Source organism: Dipodomys merriami, unplaced genomic scaffold, assembly GCF_024711535.1.
Source record: "Dipodomys merriami isolate MVZ:Mamm:240054 unplaced genomic scaffold, mDipMer1.0.p SCAF_365, whole genome shotgun sequence".
Taxonomy (NCBI): domain Eukaryota; kingdom Metazoa; phylum Chordata; class Mammalia; order Rodentia; family Heteromyidae; genus Dipodomys; species Dipodomys merriami.
In genome coordinates, this window is record NW_027205215.1 from 103,934 (window position 1) to 121,023 (window position 17,090).

Consider the following 17,090-nt stretch of genomic DNA (forward strand, 5'->3'; position numbering starts at 1 on the left):
AGGAATGACTCACTGGCTCCTGGCTATAAAAATGTTTCTAAAAGTGAAATGAACAACTAATTTTTTTTGAGAGAGATTGCCCTGCGTAAAGACATTCTTAGGCTGGACTTGAACTCCCTATGGGGCTCACGCCTCAGTCACTAGAGTGCTGGGACCACAGGCGTGTATGCCTGGTGAGAACAAACTGTTCTTTATTTTTTTGTTATTATCATACAGGTGATGTACAGAGAGGTTACCATTATATAAGGCAGGTAATGAGTACTTTTTTTTTTTTTTGGGGGGGGGGGGTCCAGTCATGGTCCTGAACTCTGGGCCTGGGTGCTATCCCTCAGCTCTTCAGCTCAAGGCTAGCAATCTACCACTTGAGCCACAGCACCACTTCCGGCTTTTTTCTTTTTGCTTATGTGGTGCTGAGGAATCGAACCCAGGGCCTCATGCATGCAAGGCAAGCACTCTACCACTGAGCCACCTTCCCAGCCCCGTAAGTACATTTCTTTTTGGACAATGTCACCCCTTCCCTCACTGTCTCCCAGTTTATCCCTCCTGACTTGACCCACAAGTTGTATGGTTAATTTTCAATAGAACATACTTTTTAAATGTATCCTATTTGTTTTGTTAATCCTTTTAAGTATATTTCAACATAATCTGTATTTCTCTACTCAGAAATAATGCATATTTTTATCTTCTAACAGATAAATTAATAGGTTACTGCAAAGCATATTGTTTTTCTACAGAAAAGTTCATTTAGGTTCAAATAATTTGTCAATTTCTACAACTTTCACTTATGAGGAATTTAGTTAATAACAGGATTTACTGTTCAAAAAAAAGCCCCCACGTTTTCTACTAGTCTACCCCTCATCTTGTAGGTAGTGCTGAATTGAAAGCCTTCAGACCTTAAGATCACTAACTTTCAAGATCAAAGGCAAAATTTTTTTTTGCTAACTTTTTGTTCTAGTTCCTAGATTAGTAGTGTTCTCTCCATAAATTCTGATAAATTCTTAGACTCCTGGCTTTATTAAATTAATACATTTGTCATACTTGATTGTTGACTTAAAATGACAAGCTTTTGAAAACTAGACATGATTGCAAAGTCTTGAACAGAGCAAATATTAGAACTAAGCCATATTCATTTGCAAAAAGTGTTACAGCCTAATTATGGCTGATGTTTAAATTCTTCCTCCAGGTTCAAAATAAGACATGTATGTACACATACATGTATGAGCATCTATACACGCACCTAGCTACCTACTATATATGGCTTTGCTTTTCAAAAGTTAAAAGTGTGACAAAACAGAGATAACTTTGTATAACTAGCAGTCTTGGCCTGTTCTCCAAGCCCCCTGCTGTTTCTTCTACTGCAGTTGCTCTTCTATTATGAGCATCTTGAACTGGAGCTTATACCTATGCTCAGCCCATTTAGTATTGCACATGTGTGCATGCGTACACATGTGGACATGTATATATATATATATATGTGTGTGTGTGTGTGTGTGTGTGTGCATGGGGGGGGGGGGTGATGCACACACTGGAACAGGGGTCTAAACTCGGGGCCTGGACATTTTCCTTAGCTTTTTTACTTCAAGCTGTGGGAATTGATAGGTATACAGGATCTTCTATTTTATACTACAAGACAGTAAAATAGGTTCTTTTGTCTAACTTTTTATTTTACAAATTACCATATCCCTTTGGGTAACTAGAACGGGGAATTGACACAGAATTTCATTTCTCTCTTTTAGACTTTGTCACAATGGAAGCTGTTACAGGATTTTTGCAGAACTCTTTTCCTATCAAACTACAAGTTTCTTCAAGGCAGGAGTCTTGTGTGTTTGTGTTTGTGGGTGTGTGTATGTGTGCACTCGCGCATGCACACATGCATGCATACTAAAGAACAAAATCAAAGCTGGTGAGGAAAAGGAATATGAGTAAAAGAGAAGCCAGGCACAGTGGCTCACACATGTAATCCTAGCAACTTGGAAGGCTCGTATCAGGAGGATCTTGGTTCAAGGCCAGTCAAATAAAAAAGTTCTGAAAACCCTATCTCAATGAAGAAAAAGACAGTGCAGAAGCATGTGTCTGTCATCCCAGCTATGCAGGAAGTATAACAGGAGGACTGTGGTCCAGGCTAGCTTAGACCAAAAAAAAAAAAAAAAGAAAGGAAAGAAATCCTATTTGAAAAATAGTATTAGCAAAAGGGCTTGGGGTATGTGGCTCAGGGAATAGTGTGGCTGTCTAGCAAGCAGAAGGCCCTGAGTTCAAACTTCTAGTATCAATACCAAAAACAAACGAACAAAAAAAACAGACCAAAGGGCTTAAGAGACAACATATGTAGGAATATGAATATGGCAGAAGGGGGACTGAGAAAAACTACACGGAAAAGGGGGAGGGTGAATAAATGAAATATTGACTGGGAAAGTAAGAGAAAAGACATGAAGCAGAAAAGGTTTAGGAACGAGAACTGGAAACAGCCTGAGAGACACAATGGTAAACTGTAGAGGAAAAGAAGAGGGAGAAAGAAATAATAAAGAAAAGGTATTCAGTGAGAAGAAGGAGAGAGAGGGAGAGAGGAGAAGAGAGAAAGAGGAATCATGAATGCAGAGAAGAAAGGGGAGAGGAAAAGAGGGAGGGAAAAAAGGAGAGAAGAATGGGAGAAAAGGGAGGGAGAATTCAGAAGATGAAAGACAATGTGCATGAAGACAGGAACAAGAGAAAAAAAGCCTACCCTCCTCAAGCAAAATAATATAGGTAGAAATAAAATACTATAGATAATGTAATATACTATAACTCTCAATTCTTTATTCTTTGAAAACAGGCAAAACAATCCATGAAGGTAAGAAAGGGAGGTGAGTAGAAAGGAACAACAGAAGACCTGAGCAGGGCTACAAGGGTTCAGATAGGTTCAAATTATAAAGACTTATTGATCTTAAGATCTATGAAGAAAAAAAGATCTGTTCCAGTCTTACCCATAGGAGAAAGCATCATTGTCTCTCCATTTTGAAATGACAGAAGCTGCTAATCCAGCCAAAATGGCAGTGCTATCGAAAAACATGTGGAAAGAGTCGGAGATCAGGCCTAAGCTGCAAAAGACAAACACATCAGCTGATTATAATACAAACAAAACAGCAGGCCTGCTTCTCTAAAATTCTACGGTCCAGTCCCTGTTTGTGAGAAATTAATTACCTACAAAAAAACCACATTTAATTATGACATAGAAGAGGGATATCACTCCACACAAGGAAAAGCTGCAGCAGAGAGGAGAGGAAACGAAAACCATCTGTTGCTGGGCAAAAGGTAGGAATCTACCCCCTGGTCATCACTGGTAAAGGTCAGCCACCTCTAAGAAAGAGGTAGCCATAGGCTAGGCAGAGCCATAGCCATAGGCTAGTGGGGGTAAGGCTAAACCCTACTCAGGCCCAGGATATTACACAATGCAAGGCCCAAGTTGGCTGTTATTAGATGTCCTGCTCCTCTCTATCGATACCAGGCTATGGAGGGAAGATGAGAGGGAGAAGGGGTTAGATGAGGTACATGAACGCCTTCCTGAGAGGCCATGAGATGCCTCTGCCAAGCTATTATGCAGGGCTCACAGGGTGTTAATGGGGCTTGAACTCAGATGCAGGACACAGTCCCTGAGCTCTTTTGCTCAAGGCTAGTGTGCTCTACCACTTTGAGCCACAGCTCCACTTGTATTTTTTGAGTGGTTAATTGGAGATAAGAGTCTCAGGGAGACTTTTCTACCTGGGCTGGCTTTGAACCACAATCCTCAGATCTCAGTCTCCTGAGTACCTAGGATTGCAGGCATGAGCCACCAGCATTCAGTCCTTGAACTTTATTTCTCTACAATGAAGATGAAGACAGAAATGACTAAAACAAAAGATTTTGGTGAGAAATGTAAGGAACTTTAAGGAAATGTAAGGAACTTAAAAGCTAACTTGCCCTATAAACAGAGATAATTCAGTCACACACAAAAAAATAATGAATTATTGAAAGCAACCAAAGGAACTGAAAATTGTGGTCTCTAAATAACATAAAAAGCCAGATTATGAGCTGGATGCTGGTGGCTCATGCCTGTAATTCTAGCTACTCAGGAGGCTAAGATCTGAGGATCAAGGTTCAAAGCCAGCCTAGGCAGGAAAGTCTCTGAGAATCTTATCTCCAGCTGGAAGTGGAGCTGTGGCTAAAATGGTAGAGCACCAGTCTTGAGCACAAAAGCTTAGGGACAAGGTTAAAACCCTAAGTTCAAGTGTTAGGACTGGCACAAAAGGAAATGAGAAGGAAGAAGCAGAACAGGAGGAAGAGGAGGAAGAAAAGCAGCCAGATTATGAAAAGGTCAGAATAATTTCTCAATGTGCCTCATATCACTGATAAAAATTTAAATGGGGAATAAGTGATTGTGGATATTAAAGTTCATATACAGGAAGTGGCGCTGTGGCTCAAGCGGTAGTTCACTCTCCTTGAGCTGAAGAGCACAGGGACAGCCCAAGTCCAGAATTCAAGCCCCATGACCAACCAAAAAAAAAAAGAAAGTTCATATACATAAGCATAAAAAGACAAATAGCTGCTAAGTGATTATGGTAAGACCAATAACAGGATTACATTTCAAATCTGAAGGATTTGAACACAATGAAAGGATAAACTGGAAGGGTACAACAGAACCAGTCACTCAAAGGCAAAAGAGCCAATCATCTAAGGACAGAAGAACTAGTTACCTATCATTGCTATTTTCCTTATGCAATGGCATCTGTTGACAAATGACATGGAAAGTAATAGTTTTAGTACTTTTCTTACTTGTGCCCTATATATAAGAAATTAGGTATATTCACCTAACTTTCCAGGAAAGAGATTGTTTAAGCACTTCAGATATGAATTCCTTGAACAAAATACTTCACAACATGATTTATTCTGAGGTAATAAATCCACCATGAAATATAATGCATTACTATACAAAGAAACTAAAGCAAATGTATAGATATAACAATATAACCAAGATACAACTAGAAGATATACCAAAAATAGGACATAATTTAGAGGAAAATGTAAAATATATTAAAATATATTATAAATATTGCATATTCATAATTAAAATACAAGTATTTAAGTATGAGTTAGACTATAGTACTTTCAACCTGTAAAATACATTGAATGGTGCTAATTATGGAATTAAAAAAATCAATGTGTGACTACAGATTCTATACACACACACATACACACACACATGCGTGCGCGTTTCCTGGGTATTCAAAATGTTCAAAATGGTTTCAAAGTGTGAAGAATGGCAGTTTAAGGCAAGTCCTTGAAGAAAAATTAATGAGACTCCATTTCTAAAATAACCAGCAAAAAGCCCAGATAGGGGGTTGGTTCGAGTGGTGGAGTGCCAACCAGAGCAAACTGAGTAAAAAAGTATGAAAATATATAAAAACTGACTTGTGCCAATGTACCTTTTACAGCCAACTAATGGCAAAACTACCTTTTTAAACTAATATTTTTAATAAAAATGAACTGACAGTTGAGCTAAAAAGCTCACTTTTGCACTTTTAAGACTATGAATGTCTCAAAAGCCAGTGATATCATCTATCATTGTACAATCTCAATAGAAATAAATGTCAGAGATAGCCATCTTCTCTGAAAACAGAACTGAATGGGCAGAAACTAAGTCTGTTTAATTATTAGAAATCAAACCATAAACATTATAGTTTTGGAATCTGGTCTCCACGGTCTATTTCACCCTGAAGCTTTGAATAATATCCTGAGTGTTCTCTTTCATTACATTTTTTTGTAGGTGTGGTGGGAAACCTAGAACAGCATGTAGGCTAAATGAGTGCTTTACACTGGGCTGCAGCACCAGCCTTTTAAAAAACAAACAACAACAACAACAAAAAAAACCCTTGTGCTAGGCATATGCTCTACCATCTCAGCCATACCTTCAGCCTTTTTTTGCTTTAGTTATTTTCAGACAGGGTTTCATGCTTTTGCCCAGTCAGACCTCAATTCTCCTTCTGCTAAAGAGTACAGACACATACCAGCAAGTCAATTTTATTGCAGAGATGGAACTGATCTCTATGTAAGTTTTGCCCATGCTGGTCTAGAACCAATATTCCTCCATCTCCACCTCCAGAGTAGCTGGGATTATAGGCATGACCCACCATGCCTGATCCTTTCATTCGATTTTTTTTTTTAGCTATGTAAGATCTAAAGATGGTGTTAGTACAGCTAAATGTGTGGTATTAGCAGAACAGCTTCACAAAACCTTAAGTACTTACACAGCAAATACTTCATTTCCATACTTATACTGAATTTACTTCTTCCCAAAGCAGTTTCAAAAGCAGTAACAAAATCAATGCCTATACTAGAAATCAACTCAAAAGACGTTTTTAGAAAATTCTATGGGATTCTACCATTATAATTGAGGCCAGAGAAAAATCACGAGACAGTTTCAGAAGGAAAGTTAAGAGAATAACCTCCATTTTCTCAGCTATTTGGTTATTCTTTAGAAATAAACAAATAAACCAAAATCCACGTTTAGAATCAAAGGTTATTCAAAGACCTAGCCACCAACTGAACCGAGCATCTCAGATAGGCCAACACAGACATCCAAAATGCCACTCCCACAGAGAGACATCTGAGGGCTCTCCCAATGAATTCCCAGTGCGCTAGACTCAGGCGGTGTGGGGAGCTGGCTTTATACATACGCCAAGATGAGGAAGCGGAGGAAAGAGGAAGCACTCGACAGGCCTTGATCCTCACAGATGTAACCCAGCCGGATGGGTGCGGGTGGTAGGAGACAGCTCCAGCAGCAGAGGTGGTGCCAAAGGTAAGCCCGGGCTCCCCAGCCAGGCACTACGTGGCACTAGGCAACTCGTGCCCGGTCTCCCCCACCCCCTACCCCCCCCACCCGCCCCGATCATTCTCCCCTTTGGTTACCAGTTGCTCCAGATGCCGTAGAGCAGTTCCACGAAAGCGAAGGAGAGGTTGAGGCACAGGAAGAAAAACAGGTTCCGAGACGTCTTGTCCGACAGGATGGACCTGGGCACGACACAGGCGGGGGATTACGCGGGTGCTGGGACACCCCCCCCCAGAAGCCGGGTTCCCCATTTTCCAGATCCCTCCCTCCCCCCCCCACGGGACAAGCACGCCCTTCTCCACCTCTGGGGTGGAGGTGGACGGCTGCCTCCCCGGGCCCGCGGGCCCCCCTCGGGCGTGGGGTCTTCCCTCTCAGCCGCCCCCCCTCCTCCGCGCACGCACAGCCCCCCGCACCTAAACCAGCCCGAGATCTTGCCGAACAGATTGAACTTGGGTGGTTTGTACTCGTCATCCTTGATGGACAGGGGCAGCATCTTCTCCGCCCGGCGACAGGGCCGGGCCTGCTCCCCTCCGCAGGGGCTCCGCGGGGTGGTGACAGTGACAGCGGGCGACGCCCCTCAGGACGAGAACCCCGAGAGCTCGGCCGGGGGCCGAGGCCGCGCGCGCCGCCGCGAGACACAGACACACACACACACACACACACACACACACACACACACGGACACGCACCCGGGAACCCGCCGACTTCCGGTCTCGGACGCGCAACGCGTCCTGGGACGGGAAAAGGGGAGGCGGGGACGTGGGGAGGGGCCTCCGTGGCTGCTTTCCAGGCCGGTGGGCGTGGCCTCCGCGGTGACGGGAGGCGTCTCCGCGGGGTGGGCGGAGCCCCTGCGGACGTGGGCGTGGCCTGAGGCGGGTTGCAAGGACACGCGAATTGCTGAGCGGGGTTTGGAATCCCGGATGCCAGTTAGTTGCTGCTCTGTACTACCCTTTCTCCATTAACCCGCTCGGGGTGCCCTTGGGTAGCGTGGCTAGAGGCCACGTGCTGTGCTGCCTGTGCTCGGGAGTCACCAGTGCGGTGACATTGAGTAGTTAGAAGAACTCCCTCACGCAGGGATCCGCGCAGGCCGTCGCACTGAGCTTCGTGCACGCATTGCTTCCTCCGTGTTCCCAACCCCACGACACCCCCAAATCCTCAAGGTCCCTTTCACTTCCAGGTCATTCCCGGGGCAGCCGCCACCGCCACCGCCACCATCCAGGATCTCAGTGCCAGACGCCGGCAGAAGCCGGCCACGTGGGGTGCGGCGGAGTGACCCCCACATACACCCCAACCCCAGGGTGACCCCCTCCAACAGGCCTCCCCCCCCTCCCCGCCCGGATCGCGGCACACACGCCTCCGGGGAGCCTTCCCGGGGGAAACGATCGGCTGTGATCAGGTGGTGTGTCACGTGCAGGATTAAAAGTTGTTACCTAGGAGAAATTGGGGGGGGGGGTGAAGCGGGACTGGCTGTTTTGGAGCTGGGGTTGGAAACTACAAGACCCAGCTTCTCGGTGATGCCTTTAGTGTAACAGGAAGTGGAGCGTCACCGGAGGGAGGGGGGTGGCCACTCGGGGGACCCTCCTCCCGCTCCCCCCCCCCCCCCGCCCCGGTTCCACGCGCGCTCTCTGCGGGCGGGAGGCGCCTCTCCGGCGACCGGTCCCGGAAAAAAATCACCACGCTGCTTGGTTTAGAGGAAGAAAAACCCCAGAAAAAAGATTAAATTTTAAAAGGGGTGGGAAAAAGAAAAAAAGAGCAAGCCAGACAGACGCCTCTGCCGTGGGAGGTCCCGGAGCTGCGAACGAACGAGTGAGTGCGCGGCCCGCTGCGGTGAGCGGACACCCGGGGCTGAGCGCCTTCCCCTGCGGGGGGCTGCGGGGGGCCCCCGGGCCGGGGGGCCGCGGGGGGGCCGCGCTGAGCATGTGTGCCTTTTACCCTTCATTTTGGGGGGAACTTCGTCCAGTAATTCGGTGGTTTGGTTTTTTAAGATACTCTGCCGGGTTTGGTGTTTGGTGTTTTTTTTAATGCTCATGTTTTAAAACTGCTGTGTAGAAAGCATATATGTAAGTTCTGGGTGGGGGAGCCCTTGGTTTTTGCTTTCCTTCGCATTACAATTTGAGCAGAAATCATTTTCATTTAGCAGCATTCACTTGTTTTTTGTTTTGTGGTTTTGTTTTGTTTTTTAAAGAAGAAGGCTTTCACATTTTGCAGTCGACTTTGAATTTTACTGTACTGCATTGCTGGGAAAACGCTTGAGGAGATGCGGACAAGGTAGTTTAAATGAGAAGTATTTCCATTACAGTTGGATTTTTTTTTCCTCCTCCAGAACGGCTTTATTTCCATATGATGTGCGCAGTAACATATATCAATAATCACATTCCAGTGAATGATTTCCAGCATGTTCTGAACTCATCAAGGTCAGCTGCAATATGAGCACCTGCTTTTATATCCTGCCTTTTAAAAGAAATGTTGTGTTTTCCCTTGTACACCTACCAATTGAATTTGCTTAGCTGGTTTATGAAGAAACCTGCATTTATCTTTTACCAAATAGTTTCGAAATACACTGGAAAAATAAAAAAAAAAGTTTAACTTTTTCCCTTTTATCAGTTTCCAGAGCCTCCCAAATTTTCACATTCCCAAAGATATAAAAATAGGGATTCCCATGAGAATCTCCTCATTTAAAAAAGTAGCAGCGCTGCTCACATCTCTTAAATTTGGGACAGCATTCGACAACCAAGTTCAACAATGAACTCAGCACCAGGGCACTGTCCCTTAGCTTGTTCTGTTCAAGGCTGATGCTTTAGCACTTGAGCCGCAGCTTCACACATCTAGTTTTCTTTTGGAGATAAGATTTTTGTGGACTTTCTTGACTAGGCTGGCTTCCAACCTCAAGCCTCCTATCTCAGCCTCCTAAGTAGCTAGGATTATATACATGAACCAGGATCACCAGTACTTAACACTGAAGGCACTTTTGTTCATAATATGTTTAAATCAGAAAAAGTTCTGTGAGCAAAATTTTTCTGCTGTGCTTCACATTTACATCTTGAAAAACTAACTTGTCCCATACATGTTAACCTATACATGTTGTCATGTCTAAGTGGGATTCATCCAGTAGTCATTCAATGAATATTTACCATATGTAGGGCTGGGTACTGGGACCATAAAGCTAACTAAGCTGAAATTGTTTCCCTGGAAAAATTTTATAATGAAAAATGTGAAGAAAGGGAGGTAGAGGAGTCTGACACTGAATGAGTTTTTTCTGAAAATACTAATTCATTCCTTTGCCTCTACAATAATTTTTTTGGGGGGGGGGGCGGGGGGCCTGTTGTGCGGGCTGAACTCTGGGCCTAGGTGCTGTGCCTTAGCTCTTCAGCTCAAGGCTAGCACCCTACCACTTGAGCCACAGCACCACTTCCAGCTTTTTTCTGTGGTGCTGAGGAATCAAACCTAGGGCCTTATGCATGGGAGGCAAGCACTCTACCACTGAGCCAACTTCCCAGCCCATCTGCAATAATTTTTACCATGGAAAAGCATGACCTTGGAAAACCAGAACTGATTCTTCAGCACTATTTTGGTGGTAATTATCTTGCCATTCTTTAATCAATAAAGTATCTTGGAAGACTCTAGTCAGAATTCTCATTTCTTTCATAGGTTACAAGATGAAGTGGGTTTGTAAAAGTATAAAATAAATAGATGCAGAAACTAGTAAATGTATTCTATTTTGAACTTTTAAATATTTTGATATCATCTATTGCCTTGGGTTAGCTGCAAATACACTACATGGATTAAAAAAAAAAAATCCAGCTCCTTTTAGCAATGGTCAGCAAGAATGGAAAGGATTCTATCCTGTCATTTATTTATCTACAACCCTGTTTTAGACCCTATAGTTTTTCCTTGGAGGGGATGGGGGGGTTATTTTAATTCTTCCAGTTGAATGCCTGTGGATTGCTGCTGGTATAAAAAGGAATTGTGGTAGTAAATAAGAGTACACATGCATGGAATTTAGAAATTGAATTCCAATGCAAATTGTTGACATAATAAGAGGTTCTGCTCCCTGGCCTGTATGCTCTGGATTTTAAATGTGTAAGCATTAGATAGTGGAAATGATGTCAATTTATTTTGCTTCCAGATCCTCAAAAGAAAGATGTAAGCAAAATATAGCCGTGTTAGCACCAATGAGCAAAAAGTCGTTACCCACCTCATTGCCTAGAGGTCATTTTGAGAAAGCATAACAGAAAATTATAACTTGAAGATAATTCAAAGCATTTGCTGGCAGAGATGGTAAGGGGAAACAAAGGAGGAGGCAACAATGCTTGATAAGCATTGATAAGCTTGATACGCTTGATAACGATGCTTGATTACCTTGCTCATGTAATTGTAACCCCTCTGTACAGTATTTTCATAATAAAATTTTTAAAAAGCATTTGTTAATTTCCTGCTGGTTAAGCAAAAAAACAAAAATTCACTGAACATTCTTTGATTTCTCTTCATAGTGTCAAGACAGCTTGTTCCAACCAAACATTGAAGCCATAAGGAATGTTTAAAATAAAAATCAATAACAGAATGCGGTAAGTAGCAAATTTTGAGTTTGTCTTGTTTTTAATGTGGCAGAAGTTTTACCATCTTATCTATTTTCAAATGTATAGTTCACCACTGTTGAATATTTTGACATTGCTGTTGAACTTGTTGCCAGAACATTTTTTCATCTTGCAAAACTGGAACTTTATACCTGTTAGGCGACTGAGTCATGAGTGTGAGAAAAGATCAAGTGGACAAAAGGACAGAAAGAAGCTAGAGACCTCAGGAACAGGCTTTAATCATTGCTGCAGTGTAGAGGGTGTTAGGTTTTTATACATGCAAGCATGAGATCCTTCTTTAGAATGCCTTTGTCCTATTGTGTCGGGGATTTATGGTAGGGGTGCCCTTCTGATGCTGACAATCCTGCACGTTCAGATAAGGTCAAGGGTAAAGTTCCTGAGAATCACGAGGGGTCCCTGAGGGAGGGTGATCAGTGGGCCATAGGAGCAACATGGGGTTATGAGAACAAAGCAGATTTTCATCATTTGAGACCCTGAAAAGGTATGAAAAAGTTGAGATACATCATGGTCTTTTCTGGCTACTTCCTGCTGACATGGAGATGTCGAGGAATCCCTGGGGCTGGGGTCTTTAGGGTCTGGGTCTGTGCTGGGCAGGGCAGGGCAGTATAAATGATTTCTTTTTTGTTGGGTCCGGTCGTGGGGCCTGAACTCTGGGCCTGGGCGCTGTCCCTCAGCTCTTCAGCTCAAGGCTAGCACTCTACCACTTGAGCCACAGTGCCACTTCCAGCTCTTTTTTTTCTTTTTGCTTATGTGGTGCTGAGGAATCGAACCCAGGGCCTCAGGTATGCAAGGCAAGCGCTCTACCACTGAGCCACCTTCCCAGTCCAAGGCAGTGTAAATGAAGCCTCCAGTTGCCTGCAGTAATAGAATGGCCTTGACTTGCTCCCAGATTGTGTCTTGAGTGAGGGCTGTTATCCTGTTAAAGAGAAACCTTTGAAAAAGGTTAAGAAAACAAGGTCCAAAAAGGAGTAAGAGGATGTCTGTTACAGGTCCTAATAGAGGAGCCAGCCAGGGGGACCACTATGAGAGGGAATCCTACCAGGATGTCCACTGGAGTGATTCCCATCATCCACCAAGATTCTCCTACAATTGAGCTGAGATCAGGCAAAAGGCTGACAAGGTGGTACGACGAGTTGATATGAATGACACAGGAGAACACACCTTCACCACAAGCCAGAAAAGTTCCATTTGGAGCACAAACCCAGTTGTGGCCCATTACAGGAAGAATTTCCATATAACTAGACTGGGGGAAGAAAGGGAGTGTCTAAGGTTCTGGCAGCTGGCATGGTAGACTGGTTAAGAATAACATCCAGATATTGTACGGGGCCTGGCTTTGTACAGTTCCAACAGTCAGAGGCTAGGGATGGATTGGAGTGGATAAGGGCCTGGTGGGAGGCATTAATCACTTCCTGTATATAAATGTCTGCCTAGTGTGGATGGGAGACACAGGAAGATGCTAAGGCAAGCTATCCTGACTCTAAGAGGTAGACAGTTATGGGCATGATACACATGCTTATGAACTATTTTCTTTTGCTCTCTGGCTTTGAATGCTTTTGAAGGGACATGCACAAGTGACTCCATTCAGGATCAGACACCATTCCCTCTTATCTGAGCAGTTCTTCCCAACCACCTCTCATGGTCCCTAGTTACCAGGATTGTTGGGGTGGATCTTCGAGGTTCCTTATCCTTTCTGGGATAATGTCCTAGTTAGTGTATTTTACTTGTTGCTGAGATGAGCTGTCCCAGTTGGCCACATCTCCCATTAGAGGGGGCAAGAATGGCAGGTTGGGTGAAAGTCAGTGCCAATAAACCCTCTTATTTCCAATTAAGGCAACCAGGAAATCAATAGAATTAGTTTTTAAGCAGGGCTTACCTTAAATTTATTAAGAATAAAAGTTAAGTTTGACCAATAAATACTTGTAAGAGTTATTTATCCCTCTGTGGGTCTGACTGTAAATGTTGCAAAAGATCAAATCTATAATAATAGGACTTAACAGTAGTCATTATTAAAGTTTTAAAACAGTAACTAATTAAACAAGTTAGTTTTTTTTTAAATTATAAATAGCAGTTTAGGATACTAATTAAGATTAAAACCAAGCCAGGCGCCAGTGGCTCACACCTGTAGTCCTAGTTACCCAGGAGGCTGAGATCTAAGGATCGTGGTTCAAAGCCAGCCTGGGCAGGAAAGTCCATGAGACTTATCTCCAATGAGCCACCAGAAAACCAGAAGTAGTGCTGTGGCTCAAGCGGTAGAGCTCTGACCTTGAGCTGAAGAGCACAGGGACAGCACCCAAGCCCAGAGTTCAAGCACCCAAGCCCAGAGTTCAAGCCCACGACCAACAACAACAAAAAGATTAAAACCATTGTAGATGTCACTTTTTTTTTTTTATTGCAACAGAGAATGCAGGAGCTCTGTATCCAAGGTGACTTAAAAATTTCAGAAATAGCCGGGCGCTTGTGGTTCATGCCTATAATCCTAGCTACTCAGGAGACAGATCTGAGGATCATGGTTCAAAGCCAGCCTGGGCAGGAAAGTCCGTGAGACTTTTATCTCCAATAAACCACTGTGGCTCAAATGGTAGGCCACTCACTGAAGAGCTCAGGGACAGCATCTAGGCCCAGAGTTCAAGCCCCACAACCGACAAAAATAAATAAAATTTGGGAAACAGACATAGTAGCTTTTTAGTTTTACATACTCATTTAAAATGTAATCATTTGATGGACCTTGACATAAACACTTGAACAATTACTTTCATAGATGGACATAAAGACTGGGATACTGGTTTTACATTAGTGTATTAATTTTGACCTTAGGAAAAATCTTTAGATAAGTTTTAAAATCATAGTCAACTTAATTACATACCAACTATGCACTGTTTACTTCATAAACTTTGCAGAACTTTATTGATAACAAACAAACAAGCAGACAGGCAGAGTCCTAGAGAGAGAGAGTGTATCCTGCCACCCATATTTATCCTTTGGGATGCTAGGAGGAGCCATTTACTATCTGTTACTCAAGTGTTCTGTGGTTAGTGTTCATTTTTCCTTTTTTCCATTTTGAAACAAACATTTAAGACATTTCTTCCTTCCCAAACTCTTTCTTATCTAAAGGATAAGTTTTGTTTCCTCAATTCCCTTTCACAAAACTTTCCTTCTTAACTTCTCTTTCTTTATATTCCTTTATCTCCTTACTGGTATTTCTTTAATTTATATTTTAGATTACTTCCTAGAAAATTTTGAACTCAACATAGCTTTTCTTAATGTAATGTAATAACTCTTTGACATATTTGTTCACACCCAAATCTGATGACTTTTACGATTTGAGTTTAAAACGGCCCATTTTTTTCTTTTTGGCCTGTGGAACCCATTTAACTTTTGGTTACTTTAGATCTGCAGAATGACTCTCTGGTGTCAGAAATGAATAAATTGACACATAACGATACAGGGAATTTAGTCAAGGCAAGTTTACTTTTGTTCGAAAGGGTGCAATACCCTTACTCTACCCAGAGCTAGGCAGGCACACTGGGCAGAGCAGTTTGCTAGGTTTTTATCCCAATCCAACCTGTCCCTTCTCCTTGTCAAGGAGTTAGGTTCACATTGTAAGGATGATTGATTACCAAGATTAAAAAAGGGCCTATTCTCTAACTTTTTTAAAAAGGTTTACAGTTTTCTCCATCACAGCTGGCTGGGAGTGGGGCTGGGAATTTGGTGGCTGGCAGATACAGTTGGAGGAGGAAGAGGTGAGTGGAAAGCTCCCACTCCAAAGGGGGTCTCATTCCTTTTACTGCTGCTTCCATTGGTAAAAACTCTTCTGTAATACCCAGCACACTTGGCAGTTAACTCCTTCTACCCAAGATTCACATTCCTCATCTGGCAGCTGGTCACAAGCAGCATAGAAAATAGTTACAATTGAAGTGACAAAGTAAACAATTTCAGGAAATATCAATACCAAAAAAAAATCACCTACAAAATAGAAGCACTTCTGTTTGATAGAAAAGACTACTTTTACTCACACCATACTGACAGGTTTTGTATCAAAATAGCAGATTACTTTGAACATATTTACACACATACACACTTTTGCACAAAAGTCTTAAACCATGCTTAGTCTTAAAAATGAACACCAGCTGTAAGATTCCAGGAATTCCAATGACAAAATATATTTTGCCCATAGCACTATAGAACTACAGGGTCAGTGTTAGAAAAACAAAAAATTAAAAACAAATACTTTTGCCAACAAACAGAATCTCTTCCTCTTAAGGATAACCAAGACTTACATAACCAAACACAGAATATGTTTAGGCAGCTTTGCAAGCAAGACAAAATAGCATACAAGTTGATTATATGATTTGTATTACATTGGATCCCCTTCTACAACAGCCCAGAAAGCTCAATTTCCAAAAAACAGAAATAGTTAAAAATAGGAACTTACCTCAGGAGGTCTCCTGAGTAATTCCTGATTTAGTAGCATGTCAGGCATGCTATTGGAGTGGAAGAAAGGCCACAAAGTCCTAGAACATCTCAGGGGGTGCCTCCCCTGTGGAGTGTCCATCCTCCCCTATGGAGTACTCATCCTCCCTAGCCCAATCTCCAAGGCTACCTGCCAGTGGTTTCAAGGGACCCAAGTGCCATGTTAGCCCTGGGATCTCGGTGGGACTTCCAAGTGTTATACAGGAATTGGATCAGTGAGATACAGAGAAGCCACACTTTAAGAGGTTGAATCAAGAGTCCTTATTAGAAAACTGGCGACTATAAGTGGACTATGTACTAAAGAACCTGCAGCCCTGAATGTAACTAGCACAAAGCTTATAAGGCAAAAAGCACATGATTGGTATGGGGAAACCAAACCTAACAAAAGGGTTATACACAAGCAAAGCAAACAGTCTAGGGAAAACAATCAGTTATCCTGGAGCTAGCTAAGCAACATGACGTAAGCATAATTTAAAAATGACCTATTACACCTCTAGGGTTTTTGGAACTGGATGAAAAGCCCCTGTCATCTATTAAGATGCCAGGATGGCAGTGAGGACAAGATGACGTAACTTAGACCCAATATCCATATTTCACATTAACTAGCTCTTGTTGGGAAGTTAGGGGGCCCTAGTCTAGCTTTTGGAGTTCTAGGGTTGTTAGCTTGTAAGAATGTTGCTTTATCTTTGGAGACATATGCCCATGCCCATCCCTACCCTGTGTCAGACACACAGGCCTGGCAAGCGCAGGGGTAAAGGTCAACAGAGGGAGTTTGCTTAGAGAGGACAGACAGGTTCAGCTCAGAAAATCTGGACCACAGAAAGGAAGAATGCAGTTATAGGAGCAAGCAAGGCTTGGGCTTAGGGAACCTCTGACCGATTGCCATTCCGTTGGAGAAAGTTACTTATATCTTGCAATATTGTGGACTCAAAAGTTCTATCTTCAGACCAGTGATTGCAATTACCCAATTGGGACTGAGGCCAAATTTCTAAGCAGTTACATTTTTTGATTTTGTAATTGTCCAGTTGATGCTGAGGCCGCATTTCTACACAAAAGCAGATGCGTTTCTTTGATTAGATCTGGTTTCAAGCCCAGAACATCTATCCCTTGAGAGGGAACCTATGAGGGGTCCCCAGAACCCAACCTACATCATTCTCAAAATGCTGTCAGCCAGAGTAGACTGTTGT

The 17,090-nt window shown here is 42.9% G+C and overlaps 2 protein-coding genes across 8 annotated transcripts in view; one reads left to right on the top strand and one right to left on the bottom strand.

The window, feature by feature from the left end:
- LOC138804439 (zinc transporter 7) overlaps window positions 1-7,561 on the bottom strand; it is a 57,414-nt gene extending 49,853 nt beyond the window's left edge. Inside the window, exons 1-3 of the mRNA XM_069988689.1 lie at window positions 7,252-7,561; window positions 6,919-7,020; window positions 2,961-3,074 (exon numbers count right to left, since the gene is read on the bottom strand). Coding sequence (XP_069844790.1) covers window positions 2,961-3,074; window positions 6,919-7,020; window positions 7,252-7,331 — 296 coding nt within the window. The 5' untranslated portion in view covers window positions 7,332-7,561. The remainder of the gene's footprint in view (window positions 1-2,960; window positions 3,075-6,918; window positions 7,021-7,251) is intronic.
- LOC138804440 (exostosin-like 2) overlaps window positions 6,698-17,090 on the top strand; it is a 28,656-nt gene continuing 18,263 nt past the window's right edge. The window contains exons 1-4 of one of the 7 annotated variants that reach the window (XM_069988691.1): window positions 8,321-8,644; window positions 9,162-9,252; window positions 10,965-11,116; window positions 11,329-11,403. In XM_069988691.1, coding sequence (XP_069844792.1) covers window positions 11,372-11,403 — 32 coding nt within the window. In that variant the 5' untranslated portion in view covers window positions 8,321-8,644; window positions 9,162-9,252; window positions 10,965-11,116; window positions 11,329-11,371. Of the gene's footprint in view, window positions 6,809-8,320; window positions 8,666-9,161; window positions 9,253-10,964; window positions 11,117-11,328; window positions 11,404-17,090 lie in introns of those variants that run through there. The other 6 variants (XM_069988692.1, XM_069988690.1, XM_069988695.1 and 3 more) reach the window with 6 other exon arrangements.